Source organism: Plasmodium knowlesi (genome assembly GCF_000006355.2).
Source record: "Plasmodium knowlesi strain H genome assembly, chromosome: 11".
NCBI lineage: Eukaryota > Apicomplexa > Aconoidasida > Haemosporida > Plasmodiidae > Plasmodium > Plasmodium knowlesi.
The window spans coordinates 1,924,421-1,947,700 of record NC_011912.2 but is presented as its reverse complement, the minus strand read 5'-3'; the positions used below and the strand labels follow the sequence as shown (position 1 = coordinate 1,947,700).

General features: G+C 40.3%; 2 protein-coding genes across 2 annotated transcripts; both read left to right on the top strand.

The window, feature by feature from the left end:
* Positions 1-1,436: 1,436 nt before the first annotated feature.
* Positions 1,437-4,103, top strand: PKNH_1141300 (conserved Plasmodium protein, unknown function; the record flags this gene model as incomplete). Its single annotated transcript, XM_002261549.1, has 2 exons — positions 1,437-3,887; positions 4,059-4,103. 2 exons carry the CDS (start codon positions 1,437-1,439, stop codon positions 4,101-4,103), a joined length of 2,496 nt encoding a protein of 831 aa, XP_002261585.1.
* A 1,782-nt stretch (positions 4,104-5,885) lies between these two features.
* PKNH_1141200 (nucleoporin NUP637, putative) lies at positions 5,886-22,889 on the top strand (the record flags this gene model as incomplete). Its single annotated transcript, XM_002261548.1, has 1 exon — positions 5,886-22,889. One exon carries the CDS (start codon positions 5,886-5,888, stop codon positions 22,887-22,889), a length of 17,004 nt encoding a protein of 5,667 aa, XP_002261584.1.
* Between the last annotated feature and the right edge of the window lie 391 nt (positions 22,890-23,280).

Below are 23,280 nucleotides of genomic sequence, written 5' to 3'. Positions count from 1 at the left end.
TTACACTTTTCTTTTTTATTTCCCTTTTTTTTTTTTTTTTTTTTTTTCCCATAATTTCCGCACCCGCTTGATGAACTTGTATGCCTAGGTCGTCTCCTTTATACTCTTCAAAATTTCTTGTATGCGTTATGACCTTCCCCCTATTGTTCCTTCGTCAGCCGGGTGAAATACCCTTCTCCCCATCGTTTCCTTCATCTCATGAGCTTCTTTCACCCAGGAGAACTCTGCCCATCAGCTCCTTGCCCTTCAGTTTTCCGCAAGTAAAACTCCCAGATTGAAATTCCCGAACCTTTATATTTTTCTTAATTTCTAATAACTATCCTACGTTAGCGCCTTTTGGGTCTTTGTCTCCACCACGTCCCTTTATTTTCTTTTCTCTTTTTGTTAACCTGTAATTATGCTCCCATTTCTAACTCCTCCGGTCCATTTCGGTCATCCCTTAAATGAAGAAAAAGGATTTACCAGTCTCTCTCCCAATTGTTTTATAACCCCCCCTTTGTTTTCTTTCCCGCCTTGCTAACTACACTTACCATCCCTTTAGAGACTTAGGGTACTTGTCTGATAGCAGAGGTTTTTTTTTTTTCTACTTCTCTGCCATCGCAGCATGCCCCGTTGCGCCAACTATTATAGTTACCTTTAATTTGCATGAACGATTTGCTACCTCCTTTTGTATGAATCCATTTTGTCCATTTGTTGCATGCGTATGTACTCTTCCCTATGGCTATTCGCCTGGGTGATAACGCTGAACTTACAACGTCGAGATGATTTCCCTAAACGATTAGGCCATTTGTACCACTTGCACTAGCAACCATTGAGGGGCAGAACGCCCAAGAACTTTCGCGTGCCGCGTGCATACACGATTATATGCACATGTGCATGCATATGTACGTTTTTTTTTTTTTTTTTTTTTTTTTTTTTTTTTTTTTTTTTTTTCCACGGCGACATGCAAGAAAGAGTTGTTTTTTCTGTTTTTTCCCCCCTCTTACCAACTTGAACTTTTAAGTTGGACCATGTGTTGAAGAGCATGACATGGTGAGAACTGTTGGGTGAGTTATTTTCGGACTGATTTGGCTAATGGGTGACCAAACGGTCGCCGTGTGGGATGATTAACCAACGATCTAGTCGACCCGCTTTAAAACGATAATATGCACAGCACGGCGACTTTTTTTTCTTCTCCTCAATGCCATTTTTTTTCAATTAGTCAATGGAGATATCTGACGATGAAATGTATTTCCTAAGTTGACTGACGCCCCTTCCCCTGGTGAGTCTCTCCCTGTCGTGGCACATGCAAAAGGAAGCCCATCATTGTTTTCACCCTCCTCCGATACATGTACTTTTAGATAAGCAAAAGTGCAGCTGTATTTATATTGTATATGAGCATTAGTTTTAGCCCTCTGTTCTCCCATTCCATTTTGCATTAATTACGTGCGGTCAACATGGAGAACCCTCCTACGGAAGACGCGGTCACAGTGCAGTGCACACTGCAATACGCAACGAACAAATGTGAAACCAAAAGTGAGTTCAAGAGTGTAGTTCAAAATGATGAGGAAGACATAACCAATTTTATAGTTAGGAAAAAAATGAACTTGACGAAGGAGAAAAATGAAAACGTGAAAAATATGAAAAAATTAATTTCAAAACATCCAGACATTTTTATCAAGTCATCTATCCTATCGAGAGAGTTCCAACAAAATGTCCAGGACATCCAAATTGTTGTGGATGACTTGAGAAATAATTGCGAGAAAATAGTAGCCCTGTTCCAGGAGGATCATCATAAGAGCATCATGGAAGGGATGAGCTTTCCCAACAGTATACAGGACAAAACGAGGAGTGGCCTTCCTGCAGACATGCTCAAAATTCCTTTAATAATTCATCGGAATAACGAGAAGGGAAACGTGCACGAAAGCATGAAGTATTTGCCCCTGTGTGGAAGGGTGAAATCCTATCTGTGTGCATTGTACAACTGCGAATCGAATGAGCGCAATTTGGGAATGTACCTACGGAGTTATAAAAAAAAACTGAACAAAGAACTAAGGAAAACCAGGGCTATGATCTCCCACTTAGTGATGGAATGTGAAAACGTGGCCACTTTGAAAGTATACCTTCAATATCTGGCTAACATACGAGATTATTTTTTGTTACCTCCAGGGAAAGTAACAAAAAATGAAAATTTTTCAAGCGAAATGAAGAATAGTGAAAATTGCCTGAACGGGTCAGGTGAAAAACGGGAAAACAACCTTACCCGTTCAGGTAGTTTCTCAAATTGTAAAGACGGGAGAATGACGAATGAGGAGTACATGCAACATACATTTTTAACGCTCAAGCACTTTCGCATACTACAGTCGGTGAGAGAGCAACTTGAGAAAAAAATAAATAAGCGAAGAACGAACAACTCATTCAGTGCACATGAAATTGTCCAAATATTTTTCCATGAAATTGCAAACTTGAAGAACAGCTATGAAAGTCTGTTCCATTCCGTGGACGCGAAACTCTTTAGGCATGTCGTGTTTCTTTACTATTTTGCGCTTTCCCTCGTGCATATAAAGATAAAGCAGGGGAGTAGTGCCCCACCGGGGGGAGGCACGAACAAGCTCAATGCAGGAATGATCGATGTAATGATGCGCAACGTGAGGGCGCATGACGCGAATGCAGACCACACGAATATATACAGTGAGCATTTGTTGAACAAACTCAATCGAGAATACATCGAAGGACAAGTGGCAAACTGTACGAATGAGGCGAACGCGTCGTCCAGACATACTAATATCGAACAAGAGAGACAATCCCCCCTGAATCCTTTTCCCAACCAAAGGTACCCCTTTATAAATGTAAATAGCGCCCTCTTCAATTACATGTATTACTGCGTTTTCTTCAAATGTGAAAAGGAATTTTCTTTCCATCCACGAGGGCGAGAATGTGAGGAGGAAGGAGGGGAAAGGATTCCACCAGAAGAGGAAAAACTGCCCCATTGGTGGAAAAATCAAACGGCATCTCCCCACAATAAAAAAAAAAAAAGTTCGAAGGAGAAATCATACGAGTTTGCAAATACGTCACATAAAAATCACTGCTCTTGGGTGAATTCCTTATACCAGGAGGGAAACACAAAATGGAAACGAAAAAAACAAAATGAAAAGACAAGGAAAATAAAGCACAACATTTTTATCCACTACATATCCATACAGGCGTTGATTCAGAGGGGAAGTATAAAAGACACAGTGGAAGATTTGTTCCAGTGTCGAAAGAGTTTGGAACAAACTGCCTTCGTGAAGGAGAACAGGGAGGCCATTTTTATAACGGGATTAAATGCGCCTGTCCTTGTTGATAATATTTTAAGAAAAATTTTTATCCTGTATGTTTACCATTTTTTGGAGAGAGCCAATTTTCACTTTTATGAGAGCGTTTTATTTTTTGATGAAAGTGAGCAGGAGGCGTTTGCTCCCGGGGGAAAGAACATCCTGTGGATCCTGCGCGAGCACCTGAACAGTCGAAAGAGACAACAACGCTACGAAGGAGACGACACACGGAACGGCGACATGAACGACGGGTTGAATGGGCAACTGGAGCACACACGGGAAAATCCCCTGCTCAGAGTACAACACACACTAAAGCACGCCTTCCTAAACTCGTACTTCCTCAACCTCCTGTTCATCCTAAGCAGCATAAAGCAGTACGTAGACAAATCAATAACCTACATCATCATATTATTGTTCGAAGATTCATTCAAGAGTGTTATAAAGAAATTGGTTATGATTTATTTGGGAAAGCAAAATATGTATCTTAAGTATTCTACATTTCACCTAATCATGGAATCACTTTTTAAGACCATTTTTCCGTTCACCTTTTTGTTTCTGTCGCATGTTTTCCAAGTGGATACCTCAACTTCGACGGTGAGGGAATGACGAGTCAAGTGGCGGGTCATGCAGTTCTGCATACAGAGAAGTTATCTCACAAGGGCACATATGTGGTCCACATACTCATTACTAAGTAGTTAATAGTTAGTATATTATTTTTTATATTATTTATTTATTTTATTTTTTATTTTTTTTTTTCCCCTTCAGGAGAGTATCTTTAACGTTCTGAACAGTTACGGAGTTGGCGCCTGAGGGGGCAAGGAGGGCTTCCCAACGGTTTCATCGAAATGAAGTTTCTAAGTGGCCTCTGCGACTGACACGTCCAAGCGTCTGAACCTTCACTTGTGCACACATGTGTGTACGAAGCAACTCCCCCCCCCTCCCCCCTTTCTGATTTTCGCTTTTCGCATGGAGAATTTTTCCGGGGAAAGCCGATTTGTCCTATCTCTGGGGGAGATGCACCCAGTGGGCTCCTTCCAAACAGATTAAGCTTAATTAAGAGGAGGCAAAGGGGAGGTTATTTATTTATTTTTATTTTTTTTTGTTTTTTTGTTTTGCTCCACTTGGATGAAGTTCTCCTCCTTTCCATGATCATGAACCTTATTAAAGGGGATGCACGGAATGCAAGGAATATGAAAATGCAAAAAAAAAAAAACGCACAACTTTATATGCTCCCAGATGGGGGCATAAAACCGGAGCAACTTTTTTCCACAACGACGGGACCGTTCGAGAAAACCCCGTCCATGGGAAAATGGAACTCCCATGGAAGTGAACGAATAAAGTGTGAAGGATTCCCTATTTTTTCAATTTGTGGGATATTTCAAGGTGCCCTTCTGTCAAAGGTGGGGGAGGTGTGTTATTGTGTTCCTTGTGTATTCCCATGCGGAAGGGAAGTAGTGTATGCAGCTAGCCAACACAGGAACATTATTCCGCTTTGCCAAATTGGCATACAAAAATAAACACCACGGGATGCACAAAAAAAAAAAAAAAAAAAAAAAAAAAAAAAAAAAAATCAGTTTCTCACGGGGGTTACAATGTGTTCCTACTTACGCATGCAGAACACACCAGTTCGTCGCTACTAAAGTGACAGCGGTGGTGGTGATTCATAATTATTATATATATTTTTTTTTTTTCCTATCATTGGGAGAGATGATGAGTAAGTAGGGTGTTTATCTCGAAAGTGAAAAAGTGAATTGTTAATTTTCCAGCGGGCGGGAGAATACGAACCGGATCCGCAGATTGCGCCAGTTAGCAGCCCGCTTTCGTTATGCACTTTTGGAAAAAAAAAGTGAAGCGGAAACAATCGTGCAATTGGCGCTAAACAGGTGTTGAACAAAAGAGAAACAAAACGAACACAAGAACAAAGAAGTGGGGAAAAAAAAAAAAAAAAAAAAAAAAAAAATTATAAAAAACAAATACAAACAAGCGAACGAGCAAAATTTAAGCACTTTTCATATACATATGGTTTAGTTTTTTTTCCATATGTGAAATTTTGCTCGTTTTCGTCCTGCATTTTTTCTTTCTCTCTTTCGTTCTTTTCGTTGTCCCCACGTTGGTTCAACCATCTGTTAATTCATCTATTCATTCACCTGTTCATTATTGTTATTACGCTTTCTGTTCGCGCGCCCACTTTTCCACTGCATCCATCCGTGCAAGCTCTCTGCAGCCGCACGGAGAACCAGTGGGCGCCTGTACGGTGGAGGAGTTTTCCCGCCCTCCAATTCACCACAAGGGATAATCCCCCCTTCGTGGGAAAGAAAAAAAAAAAAAAAAAAACTTACATGCTGAGAGTGTTATATGCGTATAACAATACGTTTACTCTCCCCCGCGAGCCACTAGCGGGGTAACCCGCTTACATAGGGATAATGCGTGGGACAGATTTAAGGGAATAGGAAAAAAAAAAAAAAAAAAAAAAAGGCACTTAGTCACGCCCACCCGGCCGTAGCGTATCGCTGTAGGGGGTAGCCTCTGTGGGAAGGTTCGACATTTTTTTTCGACCCCATCAAGTATACCACCACTACGCCACCACGCAGGATGAAGGCCGAGGGAGGGAGGAGCCCTAAAGGAGAGCCGCCCACGGCGGTGTACCTGCAACTGTACCAAAAGATAAGTATCTACTACGAATGGGCCATTAACGAAGAGGAAAGAAAGAACAAAAGAATATTGCGGAAAGGTAAAACCATTAATGAGTTGCAACAAGTACAGAGAGAACTAGTGGATTTCTTTGATGAAAATATCGACCTCTTTGCCAACCCATTTCATTTCTTACAATACGAAGAAGAAGATGTAAATAAAAGTGACTTAAGGAATTACATTACAGACAATTGTTCTTACTTATTAATTTACATGGAAGACATCGTCAAGTGTTCCGTAATCCTCAACCGCAATGCCATGCGTGTGTGCTCTATGTTTAACGAGGTTTACCAAAGAATTCAAAACGATTGTATAAAAAATGAACTGACAAAATCCGATTTCATCTGCGAAGTTCTTAAGGTGTGTATTGAAAAGGAGAATTTAATCCTCATGATATTTTTCAGCATTTTGAATTACGTAAATAAAAATGAGAGGGTTGGAGTGACCACGAGATATGGACATTTCAGATCATCGAAGAATGAGTACCTCAGTGAGGAGAAGGAAGAGAATTTCACAGACTTGGAGAGCAGAAAGCGTGCACATGGGCACGCCGATGATGAAACTGGAAGTGCAGGGGAGGAAGATGACCATGCTGCTGACGCGGACGATGAAGACATGAGGACAACGAGTGGAGCCACTTCTTCGTCTAACAACTCCATCAGCAGTGTGCGTATGCCCAGGAGAATCTCCACAGATTTTAACTCCACTACGAGAATTAACGCAGACAGATTTTCTTTATATATCCTAACTCAACTAACGGAAAACGACTTTGTGGAGAATATTCTTTCCGAAGTCGAAAGAATTCTGAAATTTCTAATTAAGTATGATGATCTTTCTTCCCAAATGGATTATGTCTTTAGCTACAGAGCGCATAAAATCAACGTTTTGTTCAACCTAGTCGATATCCTTTTCTTGTATTTTTCAAAATTTCAAGCCTCCACCACACATGTCACTAGCTTATTTAAGCTCATTAACCATGTGGTCTCTGCAAAGTATTTCGACTTTGTTACTACTGATCATTATGTCAAGGAACTTGACACCTTGCTATTTGTTCATGCGAGGAAGAAGAGGAAAACCTTTTTTAAATATTTGAAGAGTGTTCGTAACAATAAATTCGTTTCTCAGATGGAGGAATACTATCGCCTGGATATGCCTGTGGATTCCGTTGGACAGATCGGTCCAGTGGAGACCATCCCCTTAGGTAACCAACAGACGGGTGGCACTAACCACACCGGCAACAACGGGGTAGATTCCATTTTTAGAAATTATACCGACGGGGCCGAACCCAAGACCTTTGGCGGTGTTCCGCAAAGTGGAGGAAATTCCGCGCAGGGCCATGTCCCGAGCATTTTAATAAATAACCAGGAGAAGGGGAAGGAAGAAAGTGGTAAGGGGGTGGGTACGCAAGGTGGTGCACTAACGAATACAGGAGGGAGTGCATTAAGCAACGCATCGGCGAGCGGAACTGGAAACATGCCGCAGAACTGTGCAAGCAGTTTTCCCGGTGCGTTTACCCCTCCAAATATATCTCGGGACGGAAGGCACAAGCTGTACGAGCAACAGAGCGACAAGCTAAGAAGCAATCACTACCTGAACCGGTGTTTAGATTGTCAGGGATACTGGTACAACTGCAATTGTAGCTTAAACGACTTTGACATGTCGAGCTTAACACTGACGACGCAGATCAGCTTGCTAATCATTCTATGTCTACACCCAAACGTAGAAAAATATGTGTACGAGAAGAAGAAGAACATCGTCGTGGAAAATGCCTCACTCAATAAGGAAGATGTTAATTATCTACTAGAACGCAAGAAGGAAAAAACTAACTTCCAAAATTTCTATTACCCGGACTCATGGAGGTACAACTGTATGAGTTCGCATAAAGAGTTGAAGAATCTGAACAGTCTAAAGAATACCTACTCGGTCAGTTCCTCCTTCATTAAGGAAAATATATCGCATTATTATTCTTTCTTTACTAAGATAAGTGAGGATGAGAAGCGGAAGAGGAAGAACACGAAAAGCGCGGAGAGGATGATTGGGTCTAGACAAATATCTGCAGAACAAAATCTTCAGGGAGAAGATTTCTGGAAAGGTGGAAATGTATCCGAGGGAGGAGAAAATTCCATGGAGATAGATCCGAATGTAATAATACTACGATTTGTTGTTAGTCTATTCACACACAATAAGGAGGAAATTTTCTGGGCCATCTTCGAAGGAAATTTTTTCAAAATCATTTACGATGTTGTGCTTAAAAAAATTTCTAGTGCAACTCTTGTTGGTACTCTAATGTTCCATCTCTTCCACATGTTGTTCTCATATTCTTTTATAAAAAATTCTCGCACAACCGACCTTTGGAATTCCTTCATGGATTTTCACATAAAGAAGGATTTTCAAATTAGGCGAAAAAAAAAGGAGGGAGAGGATGCATCTCTGAACAAAGGAATTCCTCAAATTGGCATGGATCATTCTTCAATGAATCTTATCCCTGGGGAGGTAAACCATACAGATGAGGCTCTTCTCCTTGTCGATGCATCTGATTTTTATAAATCCCGAATGGGGAATGGTATTACTTCCTCTACCTCCTCCAGAGGAACAACTGCACAGTACGGATCACACAATATCATTCATATATATAAACGGAAGGGAGAGTACATAATCGACGTGCTGACATTTTTGAAAATTCTTTGCAACAATTATCCTCGCATGGTAAAAAAATATGTTTGTATATTGAAGAGCATAATTAATAGATACCACTCCCGGATAATGGAGTTTTCGCAAATGGATGAAGCCGTTTTCCATCACGACGTTGAACACCAAACGAATGAGTATGCCATGAGGAAGGGAAGTAACGACTTGGAGCATCTGTACAACGTCAAGGAAAATAACTTAGCAAGAATAAATGAAGAAAGGAGAATTATTATAATGAGATATAAAAATTTAAAAATAATTGCTGAAGAGAAAATGAAAATTTGCTTAGACTTCTACTCCGACGTTTTTGTAAACGTATTGGACTTTGCCTCCGTTCTATGTAACAATCTATATGATCTAAAGGTAATTGAGAATGTAGTACTCTGCTTTAAAACACCACTTACGGCAAATTTAAATATATTTAACCTTACGAAGAAGCTGTACAGTCAGTTTGTCTGTACCTTGAATGGAAAGTACAACGAATTTTCAAAAATTACCAATCAAAAGAATATTTATGAGAGGACGAAAAATAACGAGAGAGGTAATAATGTACTTCATTTTTTGGATGACAGGAATATTATGGGTACGAACAAATTTATGGAGAAGGATTCCTATAGGAGTGTTCTAAACGGGCGTATTTTCTCCACTCCATCTGGGGATGATCCCAATGGCGGAGGAGTAGGTAGTTCTACTACCTTCCGCTCCACAGGATCAACATACACACATGGTGAAGGAAAAACCTCCTTAGGAAGTACAGACAACAGTTGCTATGTTACCTACCTGCACTACTTTAAAATATTGCTTATTGAAAAACTGTATGAACAGAACAATGCCCTTAAGGGCATTTTGAAGAATCACCAAATATTGGAGTACCTACAGAACAACAACCTTTACCTGAACAATCTGATAAAGGAGAATGCACTTGTGGAGAAACACTTGGTGGAACGGGGTGTATTCAAGTATGACCATGCCAAGTATGAAGCATTCTGCAAGAAGCTCTCTCTGCAGAGGGATCACCACGCGGAATGCGTACGTGAGGCTAATCGGCTTCTCGAGGATATCACTATGGGTACCGAGAAACTGCATCCCTTCGCTGGATGCAAGTTGGTTGAGAGCGGAGGGGCGGTCACCGCGAACCCCCCTACAACGCCCGCCGCGGCTACTACCTCGACTACTACCAATGGGGTGAGCATGGCCAACCAGACCAACCAGACCAACCAGACCAGCCAGACCAACACTGTCACCGCCAACGCCACCGGGGCCACCCCGCTACTAGTGAAGATCCTCGCACAGGAGAACTGCATCGACTATCTCCTGGAGGAGAACAAATTAACGGAGAACCTGCTACGAGAAAATAACTTCCTGAAAAGCGAGTTCAATAGACACAACGTGGTGGATACGCTCTTCCAAAACAAGATGGATGAAGCCCATCTGGAGGGATTGAAAACAATAACACAGAATGAGTACGACGTGAAGCAGATTCTAGAATATGAGGAGAAGATAAAAAACATTAGCAAGAACAATGATGGATCGTATAACAGCAAAGAGGCTATAAAAATATTTTTTGAGGAAAACAAAAACGCAATGGATTTCTTCCTAGACAGTAAGCATAAAATTCCAATGTTTAAGAACGACGACTTGACTGCGAATAACGAAGACATTATGAATAGAGCAAAGGTTATCCTGAAAAATGAACTACAGAGTGAGAGAAAAGGTATCAACATCGATGCGAGGTATCTTCTCGCAAACATATTTGAGCAACACGTGTATCCATACAATTCTTTGAAGATGCTAGAGAAGTGTCTTCTCTTCCTCTCTTCCGTGAATAATAATAAGCTCTGCTATTATCTTCCCATAAATAAAAATCTTCTAATTGACTATATCCTGTTGGAGCATTACGAAGGGGGCGTCGGCACAGGTAGTGGTGGTGGTACGGTTGGAGGAGGTGCTGGCGTGGGATCCAATTCCCGTAGTGTGGAAAGCCTGAAAGCGGAGTTGAAAAAAAGCACGCAATATCACCTCGAACATGAAAACAAGTTATTTAAAATAAAAAATAGAAAATACAACAATTTAATTTCTCTTGTCGACACGGAAAACCTCATTAACACAACCAATTTTAAAAATGTGTTTATTCATAATTTAAATCTACAGAATAAGGTGAGTGAAGCCAAGGATAGGAACATCAAGCAGTACAGAACCATGCACTTGTTAGATATTCTGTACGAAATTATTAAGACTAAGTATAACTCTCAAATTGATATTATCGACTTGAAATGCCTCTGTATAGAAATCCTTTGCTCAAGTTTTGTAAAAAATTCATCCTCTGCTTTATCCGTTTTGTGCACCCTTACGGAGATTTTCCCCGACCTGTTGCTCGAAGTCACTAAAAGATACAACGAACAGAGCGATCGCGTTACGAAACACTTCGAGCAAGTGGATAGGTTAGTTTCTTTGGGACACCTTAAGAGTAAGACACTGGAAGTACTCGCTAGTAACTTCTCCTTTCCTTATTTTAATATTAAAATAATTATCACATTCATGAAGTGTGTGAATTTTTTAATATACATGATTGGCATTAAGAGAAAATTTAACCTCTCCTTGACGCGGGTTTGGCACTTTTTCAATAACATTGATAAGATTGACGAGATCGACCGGAAGATTAGACGCACAGGGAAGAATCTGGAAGGAGCGAGAGGAAGAGGTGAGGAGCATGACCCAAGGAAAAAGGGTTACTACTCTGACCATTTGGAGGATGTGTATGGCAGCGGAAAGAAAAAAGGAAAAGGAAAGAACTACATTTTTTTCGACATTTTTTATAACTTTGATCGATTTTTTGACGAGCTCTGTACGGAGGATGAGAAAAGTCAAGGGGATTGTTCTGCTAGAGAGGATGGAGACCAATATGAAGAGGAAAATTCGAATCTAGGCAGAGGCACAGCGAAACGGAAGAAGAAACATTATAGTAATGTAACGCACATAAGTGGAACGCAGAGCGGTGGTCACCAAAACGGAGGAAGCAATAACGCAGGAGAAGAAGCAGAAGGAGAACCCGGATGGAGCCTGGGAGGAAGGAATCAAAACACGGACCAGCAGAATGAAGACAACGACGATGTGTACGAAAATTGTTTAAAGAAAAAGCTAATGATTGACGATTGTGAAAAAAACGTATGCAAACATTTAATCCTACTTACCAACTACGTTGTCCAAAATGTCTTTTACAACCTTATCAACAATTTTGTTTTAAAAAAAATAAGAGACAAGAAATACGAGAATGAAGATCAGTTAGATGAGAATGTGAAGCTAGAGTTCTTCATGAACCGTCAGGAGAACTCTCTCTTCAGAAGGAGATACAATTACTATTTGCAAAAATCCAAAAATATAGAAACTCAAATTAATAAATTGCAGAACGAGATTAATGTAAACACAACCAATATTTTTCAGATGGAGCAGATGCTAAGGCAGAACGGAGTTCCTTTTGAACCATATGCATTTGCTCAGCGAATGCTCAACCAGTCTTTTGCTGACATTGGAAATTTTGGAGATTCTCTTTCTCCTCATCCTGGTGGTGCGTCGAGTTTGTTATCTCCTTCTCCTTTTAACCAACAGAACAGTACTCCAGGTGGTTCTACTACAACGTTATTCAACGAAAGGAACCTCTTCGGTATTAATACTTCTCCCCTATCGACTGGGTTTGGCAACACGGGTACCATGGGGACCACAAATGCAGCGTTACCCTTTACAAGATCAGATAACCAAACGGGGGTAACCACATCTAATTTGGGATTATCCGCCACTGGACAAGCCACTCAACAATCAGGACAGCTAATGGGATCAGGTGGCACGGGTAGTACGGGAAACCTCTTCGGATCTTCATCCAATACATTTCTGAATAGCTCAACAGGAGGTGGTCTATTTGGTACACAGAGAGGAGGAACCCTTTCCGCCTCGCCCAGTATGACAGGATCAACACTGGAGAATGCAAGAACAGCGTACGAATCTTCTACCCGTTGGGCCTCCCCCTCTCTCCCAGCCACAACTGCGCTAGGGGCAACAACCCCTGCGGCGAGTTTCTCTTCTTTCATGGCAGGTGGGACACTTAACAAAGGAACGACCGTGGGCAATACGGGTGGCCTATTCAACACGCCAACGAGCGCCCTACTAACGAACAACAATGCAAATAAATCAGTAGGGGGATCTTCACTCTTCGGATCCAACATGACCTCATCTACAAGTTTATTCGGCACTTCCAACACCACAAATAGTGGCGCATTAGGGTTCAGTCAAAATGGAGCTACATCGAATAGTGCTTTACTTAGCAATACGAACAAGCTTCTTGGAAACAGCTCGGGGGGCACATCAAACCAGATTCTTCCACAAGGAGGGGCCTCATCGGGAGTAGGTGGATTAGGTGAAGTAGGAAGAAATATCTTCGGGAGCACGTCAAATCAATCGACTGGTACTTCCTTCGGGGGGAGCATGTCTTCAAACCCGAATCACCAATTCATGCAGAACAACGCAGGATCTCAATTTACAACTGCAGGATCTCAATTTGCAACTTCAGGATCTCAATTTGCAACTGCAGGATCTCAATTTGCAACTGCAGGATCTAGTGGCCTAAACAAGCCCACTTTGTTCACCCCAGTTAGCCAAAATAGCGTATTCACTAATACGTCCTTATCGTCTGCAAACAACACATCCAACTCCTTCTTCAGTACCAATAGGGTTGGAACAAATGCATCCACGACTAGCTTTCTCAGTGGAAATGCAAGTATGAACAGTTTGTCGAACCCACTTGTACAAAACAACGGAGCCAGCAACCTGAGTAATGTTTTTTCATCTAGGATGGAACAGAATCAGAATTCTAACTTTATGTCTTCACAGAGTACAGGCTTGTTCTCACAAGGGGCAAGCACTTCCTTAAGTAACAACAATCCCATGCAGAATCAGATGAATAACCAATCAACGCAGTCAAATTCTCCATTTTCTCTTATGAACAAATCTACCACGCTAGGTACTGGCGTCACGGGGCAAACGACATCGTCCTTTACGAGCATGTTAGGAGGAGGGACCACAACTTTATCAAATATGAGCGGTGGTAGTAATTTAAGTGGAGGTAGTTTATTCGGGGGTGGATTATCTGGTACTAATAACTCACTAGGACAGAACACCTCAGGAAATTTATCCACCATGAGCGGAACGAATAACTCTCTAAATCTTTTTTCAGGCCAAACCAACTCTTCCCTTTTGTCCGGTCAAGGAATTCTCCCAAGGACGGGTTTGTTTGGAAGTGCCAACTCGTTTGGAGGTACCTTTCAGGCAAGCGGACTGAGTGGGTCTATCCAGAATGTGGAACAACTTAAGAATCTATACGAGGGTTTGAAGGTAAAGACGAACGCACTGTACGCAGAGGTGTACAAGAATCGATTAGAATTGAAAAAGAACGAATATAATCTTCTTAAGGAAAAGAAAATTCATGTAATAAAGGAGAACAAAATGAGAGAGACCAAGAGTAAGGCAGATATAAACTTCAAAGACAGAGAAATGTACGTTTTGATAGTACTCGTATTTATGTACTTTAAGTTAATTCTCAAAGGACCATTACCCCTAAGCGATAAGAATAGAAGCATGAACAGAGTGATGAATGAGCGCTTCGATTTCTCTTGCGATTTCAGACCTACCATGTATCTGTTTGACGAAATTTTAGGAGAGTCCAACAAATTCATGAATATATTTCTGAATGTAATTTTCCTAGATAATATTATGCACGAGGAGAATCGGGCCCTTCAGGAGATGATTCTCAAGTGCAAGAACTATGTTGACTACATCAGTTTGTGCAACCAACGCAAGAACCTCTTCGTGAAGAAGGGCGGTGGAAATAATCTGAACCCTACTGCTGGGGAGAAGAGTGATGTTTTTAGTTCAGCCACATCCCAAGTTTATTTCGATAAGAAGATGCAATACCTGACATGTTCCTACTCAAAGGGATTTTACACCTCCCTCTTTCTGTGTAGGATGAAGAGCCTAGGGTTGGATATTCTAAAAATTCTCTTCGAAAGAGATGTTCTGTTCATCCACATGTACACTCTATGGAAGAATGAAAAAATGTTACACAGGAAGATTGATAAATTTCACTTCGATCTGAATCTGGTGGATGCCAATTCTTCGAAGAATGAAGGCGTCACTTCCAGCACGACAGGGGGAAAGATACCAAATGGAGTTGTATCCGGATCAACTGCCGGAGGAGCGGGTAGAAGCATCCCCACAGAAGGAGAGGATGACGGAGGAGAAAACCTTGCAGGGAAAGATATAAGCGTAACCGAATCATTGTGCACCCCTATGTGTGTCCACAATTTTCTCTTTAAAAACATCAACGTGAATTCCAGAACGACTTATCTCGTACTTTTGTTGAAAAATTTCCTCAGGACAAAAGAAATGGACAAGGTCATCATATATCTTATCCTACAAATTTTCGTACGAGATTGTAGAACCACCATTAACATACTTAAAAGAGATAAGGAATCTTTTAATTTTTTGAAATATGCCTTGCGTACTATTTTTATATTTCATCTGAACAGACAGAAATTTAACAACTGCTACGTTATTTCGAATAGGACCATCCAGATGGAGAGAATTGTCCATAACTTTGTGGACTTACCTCTGCTGTATTTCCTCCAACGATCTTCTAACCGTAGTAGAAGCAATACCCTTGTGAATGAAAAAACGAGAAGAAGATTGGCTAATCACCAGGGGGTGGGTGGGAGTCGCAATAAGGAAGTGTTGAACACCACCAACTGGTTATCATATTTGAAGAACCAGAGGCAACGAAATGGCTCCGAAGTGGAGGAAGTGGATAACCGTGATGATGATGAGGATGATGTATGTGAGGAAGGTTATCTACAGGAGGGAGGGATACATCGAAGGGAGAAGTTTCAAGCAGCTAGGAAAAGACGAATGGCCATGGCTATGCCTATGACTGGAGAACACCCACATAGTAGAGCAGGATTGGAGAATTCCCGGGGGGGAGGAGATTCTTATATTAATAATGATGAAGAGTACTATGATGGTGAGAGCATCTCGTATGGGGATACGGATCAGGGTGACGACACTGAGGATGAATACGATGGGGGTAATTACTCATCGTATGATGGAAGGCACCCTCAGGATGACGACCTCTCTTACGACGACAGCGAGGAGGATGAGGATGGAGACGGCCGGATGAACAAGGACCTAGTCTACATGAGCGACAATGTGTACGAAGGTGGCAAAAGCAGAGGAAGGGAATTAAAAAGGCAATACAGATCCGAGCGGCGACGCCTCCAGTCAAGACGGAAAGAGAAAGAACCCCAAATGGATGAAGAACTATTAACCACCTACCGACGACTGAAATTGAAAAAAAAAAAACAAATGAAGTACATGTATGATTATCTCTCCGATAACGATATAATAGATACCATTAAGAGTAAGAAGATTTGTGTGTTTTACGACAACAAAGAAAAGGAAGAGGATAAGGACAACCTCAGTTTGTACAACATAACTTGTGAAGACAGGAATGAAAACTACTGTAGAGAAGACTACTACAGGGAGATAAAATCTATTGACTCCAAGGTGGTGGGATATTGTAGTTCATACAATTTTCTCCCTATTAATAACTTCTACACCGAGAAATACGACTTCTTGGAGACCGAGCTTGTACATGTGAGCGATCTTAAACTGTACTTGTATGTTAAATCGTTTAAGCGGCACGCGTACTTTAAGAGGATGCTGAGGATAGAGAATGCGGTAGGTGGGGGGGTTAGCGATGGAGCAAGTGGTGGAGGAGAAAAACAAAATGCACCAATTAGCGCACCAATTAGTGCACCAATTAGTGCACCGATTAGCGCACCGATTAGCGCGAGTAAAGGCAACCCCAATGCCCAGGAGCAGAAGGGAGGGAAACCCCCAATGAATCTCAGCAACGACGTGGAAGGTGGTCACACCGCCTCGAAGAACACACAGGAAGAAACCAAAGCATTCGTCAACCGACACAACAGCTACGACAAAACGGACGAGGCAAAGGATATAGAAAAGACAATCGAGAGAGAATTAAAATTCTACGACTTTTTCAACAAACTGAATAAATTAAACGAGAACATGTTATTCCCAAGCAACTTTCAAGACAACAGAGATGATCAAATGAAGTACTTTGATCATATAAAAAGAACCATTAGTGCTGAAAAGGAAATATATGGTAAAACATATCATGAGGAGAATCTCCTTGTTTCCATAAAGGATCTGTTAAAGGAGAAGAAGGAAGAAGCAGCCAGAGCGCTCACCACCCAAATGAAGAAGAAACATATCTTACTAAACAACGAATTGTGTGAATGGATAGAACTGAGCTATCTCGTTCATGTAGATATTGATTACAATGATATAAGAGGATTAAACAAAAATAGAATCTTGAACAATTACAGTAAAATTTCTATAACAAAACTAATTCTCTATTTTTATGAAGTGCTTACGAGGAAATTTCTATTTTTGAACAACACAGACTCATTGATTGAGAATTGTGTTCTGTCTCTACTGGGTCTATCGTTTATTCCAGCCAAGCATAGCGAAAAGAGGAATGTACTCCCAACCATGGAAGAGGGCATGGAGATGGAACAACAGTGCTTCTTGAACACCATGATTGACAGTGTCATCGTTGATTTTTCCTCCTTTCATAGTGTGCGAGAATTGATACATGTGGATTACCGCCCAAGGGTGGACGAACAGAACGACCATCACAGTCAGGACGATGGTAGGGACGATGGTAGGGACGATGGTGGGGACGAGGATGACTACGGACAAGGGGATGGGATGAGGAGTTATGGTGATTCGCACTTCCAGCAAATGAACGGTATGGAGCCCTCAAAAAAACGAAACAAACTCGCCTCCAGGAATGAAACGAAAAGCGACTACTACAAAAAGAACATTCACCTGAGTAACCTAAATAATTGGAGGCAATACAACATATTCGAAAAGAACTCCTACCTTACCAAGAGTTTGAACATACTGTATATGATTTTGAAAAACCAGAAAATCAAGGAGTACGTAATTTTTTTAATAAGTAACATGTGGGTAAATAAGTTTAATGTGTTTTATTACCTCACCCAAAATGTAGATATAGAAAAATTGAAGGATACAGAAAAAATCGTTTTTTTCAGAATTTCCTTCCACATTTTAAATGTGTTTGTTCCGATCATTGATAACATATTGAATAATATTGATAAGCACGTGGATCAATTTATGAATATTAATTTCTCCATAGGGGGTGCAGAGGGAACAGAGAAAATGAGCAACGATAGTTCTACAATAGCTTCAAGTGAACAACAATACAAGAAAAACGAGCAGAAAAAAGGACGACAAAATGTTAATCCATTTCATTCCATCGTTAATGAAAATAATTTCAATGAAAAGAAAACCCTCTTTGAATTCTTGAACCCCATTTTCAATTATGACAATTCCAATAATTTTGTAGCCCATTATCTACACATGATCAAAAATTACAACGACAACTATTTGAAACACTACGTCTATCATTACTATTTGTTTAATTACGATTTTGGCTTTCAGAGTTTGTTTAATTTTTCGAATGTTGAATTTTTCCACTATTTGAAAAATGAGAGTGGTGCGCAATCAGAAGGGGTGCAGTTGTCTGTGGAGAGAAACGTTCATGTTTTGTATACCAGCATCATCAACACGTATGTTAACTTTTGTGGCGTTCGCGGTGATCCTCGCGGAAGTACTTACTCAGGGGGGGTGGCCGCTGCGCTCACGCGGAAGTACTACGATCCATTATCACAGGCGGGTGTTTTGATGGAGATGGACCCAAATGGAGTGTCCACTCAGAATGAAGAAAATGTGGAAGATGTACAAAGGAACAATTGTCTGAACGGTTCAGGTAAAAATTTCAATTTTGAGCATTTGAATGAAATTATAGGTAACAAGACATATCTGCGGAGGTTCCTAAGCAGGTACTACCTGAATAGGAGTTGCTTGCAGGTGGGTGGTGACCAAGTGATGCGCAAGAGTAGATCCTCCAAAGGTTCAGCAGGTCGCACAGATAAACGGGTGCGCAGGCGAATGGGCAACCAATATGGTAACCGGACAGTTGTTGGAGAACGATCCAAGCAAAAATATTTGGAAAAAAGTGTATATATTTTTAACACTCTGAATTACTTAAACATCAATTACAAGAATTGGCTAGTAGTATATAGAACATACATTGAAAAGGTTACCTACCTAGTCGACCTTATCCTAAAGATAAAGAACAACAGAGTGAACAAAAAAATATATTACCTACAAAATTACCTGTACATAATTAACAATATACAGAAGCACCTCAAAGGAATCACATCCATTATCAAGTCCTCTCACTACATCAATTTTAATATTCACATAAGTCCCATTATGTATATTGTTTACCTGTTTATCACAATTTTTTTCTTTTCGCATAATAATTCTTTTGCCTTTAGTTACCTGGCCCGCACCAACCGTGGGCTGAAAAATCTGCTCAAGGGTAAGAAGAAGGAAAACCTTTCCTTGTGCAATGGAGAGGGTGAGTCGGATGCCAAAGGAGAAGACAAAACAGATGGTGGCGCCGCAGAACCCACAATGAAAGAAACAACGGGAGGAAAAACCAGCCTACCTGACGAGGCATACAAAATTGAGGAACATTTAAAATATCATAAAAAATTGAAAATGTCTAATTCTTTCTCCAAAAAAATACTGAACAGAGAATTTGAGGAAAATGTATTGAGACTCCCCAAAAGTGGTGGCGACGCAGATTTCGATGGCGGGAGAACTTCATCGCCGTATTCCCAGGGAAGGAATTCCATCTTCAGCATTAGAGGTAATAATGGCACAGATTATATGCGTATTTCTGCTAGAGGTAAATACAACGGAGAAGGTAGCTTCCCAGGGGAAGAGGAAGTGGAAGTGATTGAAAGGAATGGAATAAAAAAAAAAATACATTACGACGTACACAGCGAATATGCGAAGCTGATCCTAAGAAGTAATGAATTCTTTGATGATCTATTAGAGCTATTCATTTTATTAATTACAAAGAAACACCCCATTTTAAATAAGTACACCATTATGTATATTTACGAATGTCTGTACACGCTTCTGAATATATATCATTACAACTACATGCACAATGGACAAGAGAACAACATTGGAGAGACGAAAAATATGTTCCTCTCCCTCATGAAGAGAATCGATCAAGATGTTCTTAACGACTTTATATGTAACCTTTTTATGGATTCCTACAAGAGCTTCATCACCAACAGAAATTTCATCATTCCAGTTTATTTTTACAGTAATGTATACAAGTTCATTGATTACAACACCGAGGTATTTCTTTACACAAATAGAGGAGCCTCACCAGTGGAACGCATGTTAGCAAACTCAGGTGCGATGGGCATGATGGATGATGATCCATTTGAGGAAGACACCGATTGGGAAAACGACTTCTCGAACGGAAGGAGGAATCTGGTTAATTTCCACTTCAAGGATCATCTAAAAAACAAAGTGCACCTGAACAACCGAAGTCTGAACATATATGAAGAAGCCTTCTGTTGCAACTTCTTCTACAATCGAAACGACCTAAACGTGTTAAGCATCAACTTATTAATTTTCCTTCTGAACAAAATCGGAATACACGAGATAGATATCAAGATAGATGAGGAAAACATAAAAAAACTGATTAAGGGTAATTTATTTTTGATGCACAATTTGAAGGAACAAAACCATAATGACGAGAAAATTTTACACACATGCTTTTTACTAAGCTCCCTTTGTGACACGACATATGTGAATGAGTTTGTACAGAAAGCAGATCTCTTCAATTTATTTTTAAGTAGCAACATTTTTGATAATTTATATGAATATAAATTTAATTACCTCTGTTCAAGTATTCCCTTTTTGACATTTCCTACGAACTTTCTAGATAACAAGAATATATATCTGCCTCGTCCTTCCCTGATCATTTCGTATGTAACTGTTATTTTGAAAATAGTCGATAAGAAAGGTTTGCACTTGTTCAGGTGGATTGGAAGTTGGATTATAAAGAACATTCACATCTTTGTGAATCACTTGATCGTTAATAATTATTTGATGAAAGCGAAGGAGATAACGCACGAGGTGAATAATTTCACCACTTATAATCACGAGCTCGTGTATAAGTGCCTGTGCTACGCCTCCACGTGTAACTTTGCCAAGAAGAAAGACGGGTCCTCAGACAGTGGAAACGATACAAACGGTGTGAACCGTCCAAGTGATCGTTGCGACAGTGGCGAAGAGAGAATCGGCACATGGACGCAGGGGAGACAACGCCATGCAGAACGCGACTGGCTAGGAAATCAACAGAAGAACAAAGGCAATTCGGAGGAATTTATAAACCACACAAACATGGGCGTAGTCAATTTGGATATAATATACGCCAGTACCTACTACTTGCTGAGGCTGTACAAGAACTATCTCCTCTACATACACCAGAACTACCTGACCTTGAAGAAGCTGAAAATAATGAAGACGAAACGGGGTACTAAAGGACCTACTAGCAGAAGTGTCGGTGTGAAGAAAAAGAGAAGTGGCAACGAAGGGATGATGATGATGATGAGGAGGAAAGGGTTGATTGAATCGGATGATGATGAGGGGGTGGATCAAGAAGGAGAAATTATGGAGGATGGTTCAGGGGAAAGTAGCGAAGATGGTGCGAGTGAAATTGACAGCGCAGGAGAGGAGGGAAACCACCATACTCTTGGAAGAATAAATCAAAGGGGAAGTAAACATACAATGAATGTTCCACAAGGGGAGGCCTATTACAACGGCCATTATAATTACTACCATGGAAGTGAGCACCACACGACTCAACATGGTTCCATTCATCAGTGTGATGAACTGAGTAGAACAAGTGGAAGAAGGATGATGACGATGGGTTCTTCCCCCCCAATTAAAAACTACAATTCCGCAGTTGATAACTTATTTATGGAAAAGAAAGTTCACAGTCAACCAATGATGTATCAACCTCACGTGGAGAAGTACACACAACATGTGTCCAATGAGGAGGAAGGTGAAGAAAACGTTCCATTCGCTGCAACATTGGGTGAAACATTCGATACGTTGGATGCATCCCTGGATACAGCGCTAAAGTTCGAATACAACGAAATTTCCTTAAACATATGCAACCTAATCAAGGAACACAACTACATTCTGAATTATATTAAGGATCTTCTAAGTATCCTGTCGATTTTTGTAGTGTATGACATAAGTTTGAACGATGAAAATGAATTATTGAACGAAAATTTGAACAAGAGTATGCTAGAAAAGCGAAGAAAAAATATAAGGACACATCGTATTCTTCAAAATATCATCCCAAAATATTCTATAAAATTCCATTGTATTAACTTATGTCTAGATATCATTGAATATGACATCGGATTGTATGATGAGTATGTCCAGGAATCGAAAACCAAATATTGTGAGTACATAAAAATAATTTTAAAAGTTTTCATGAATACCTGTTTTTACTTCATAAATATAATAAAGTTTGAAAATTTTTCTATGCTGAAAAGTGTTTCCTTGGCCATGAAGAAATTAACAAATATCATTTACTTTTTGTTGAACAACCTCACTTCGAAGGAGAAGTGTCCTGAGCAGAATTTCATGCTTAACTGGTTGATCTATGACAAGACTGAGAGAACAGGTGCGTACCATGCGGAGGGCGCTCAGAGCGATATGAATGGATCCAATTACCCGCCCCATCAGTCGTACCAAACGAACCAATACGAAATCAACACGGAGCTATTTAACGCAGACTACAACCTCTTGGGGGAGAAGAAAAATGGAGTAACCACCTCCACTGGCACAACAGCAATGAACGGAGGGGCGCCATCTGCTACCGCAGAGAACGTGAAGAAATTTTTCGAAAACATAGAAATAGATATTCACGTCATGAAGAAGATACTTACGTGCGTTATCTACTTCACCTACGCCATGCTTAACAATCAGAAGGTCAACCAGATTAACATCGAAAGTATCAACCTCAAACATATCAACCGTATCGACTTGAAGAAACTTGCCAACTCCTACCTGGAAAAGAATAACATTCTCAATGTATTCACTTTCATTCTGCAACGCTCCACGCAGATCTACTACCTTATCTATAACTACGCGACGGCGGCGTCGAAGAGATAGCATGGGAACGGTAACACCTTTATCTGTGTCATTCATCAATAATGAGCCAATCCAACCACCTCTTTTTCACTTCTCCATTTTTTTCATCACATGCATATGTTTCATTTGCCAGCTGACACTGCCTTTCTCATCTGGCAAATGGCTCCTCAGAAAAAAAAAAGGGGCACTGCATGAACTAAAACATGTTTAAAAATTGTTTATGGCGTGCACGCGTGCAGACGCGGGACGCTCAACTTAAACTGTAAATTTAAAAACTTTTAAAAATTAAAAAAAAAAAAAAAACTTTTAAAAATTAAAAAAAAAAAAAACTTATAAAAAATTAAAAAAAAAAAAAAACTTTTAAAAAAAAATTGCACGAAAAAAAAAAAAAAAAAAACACACACATACACCA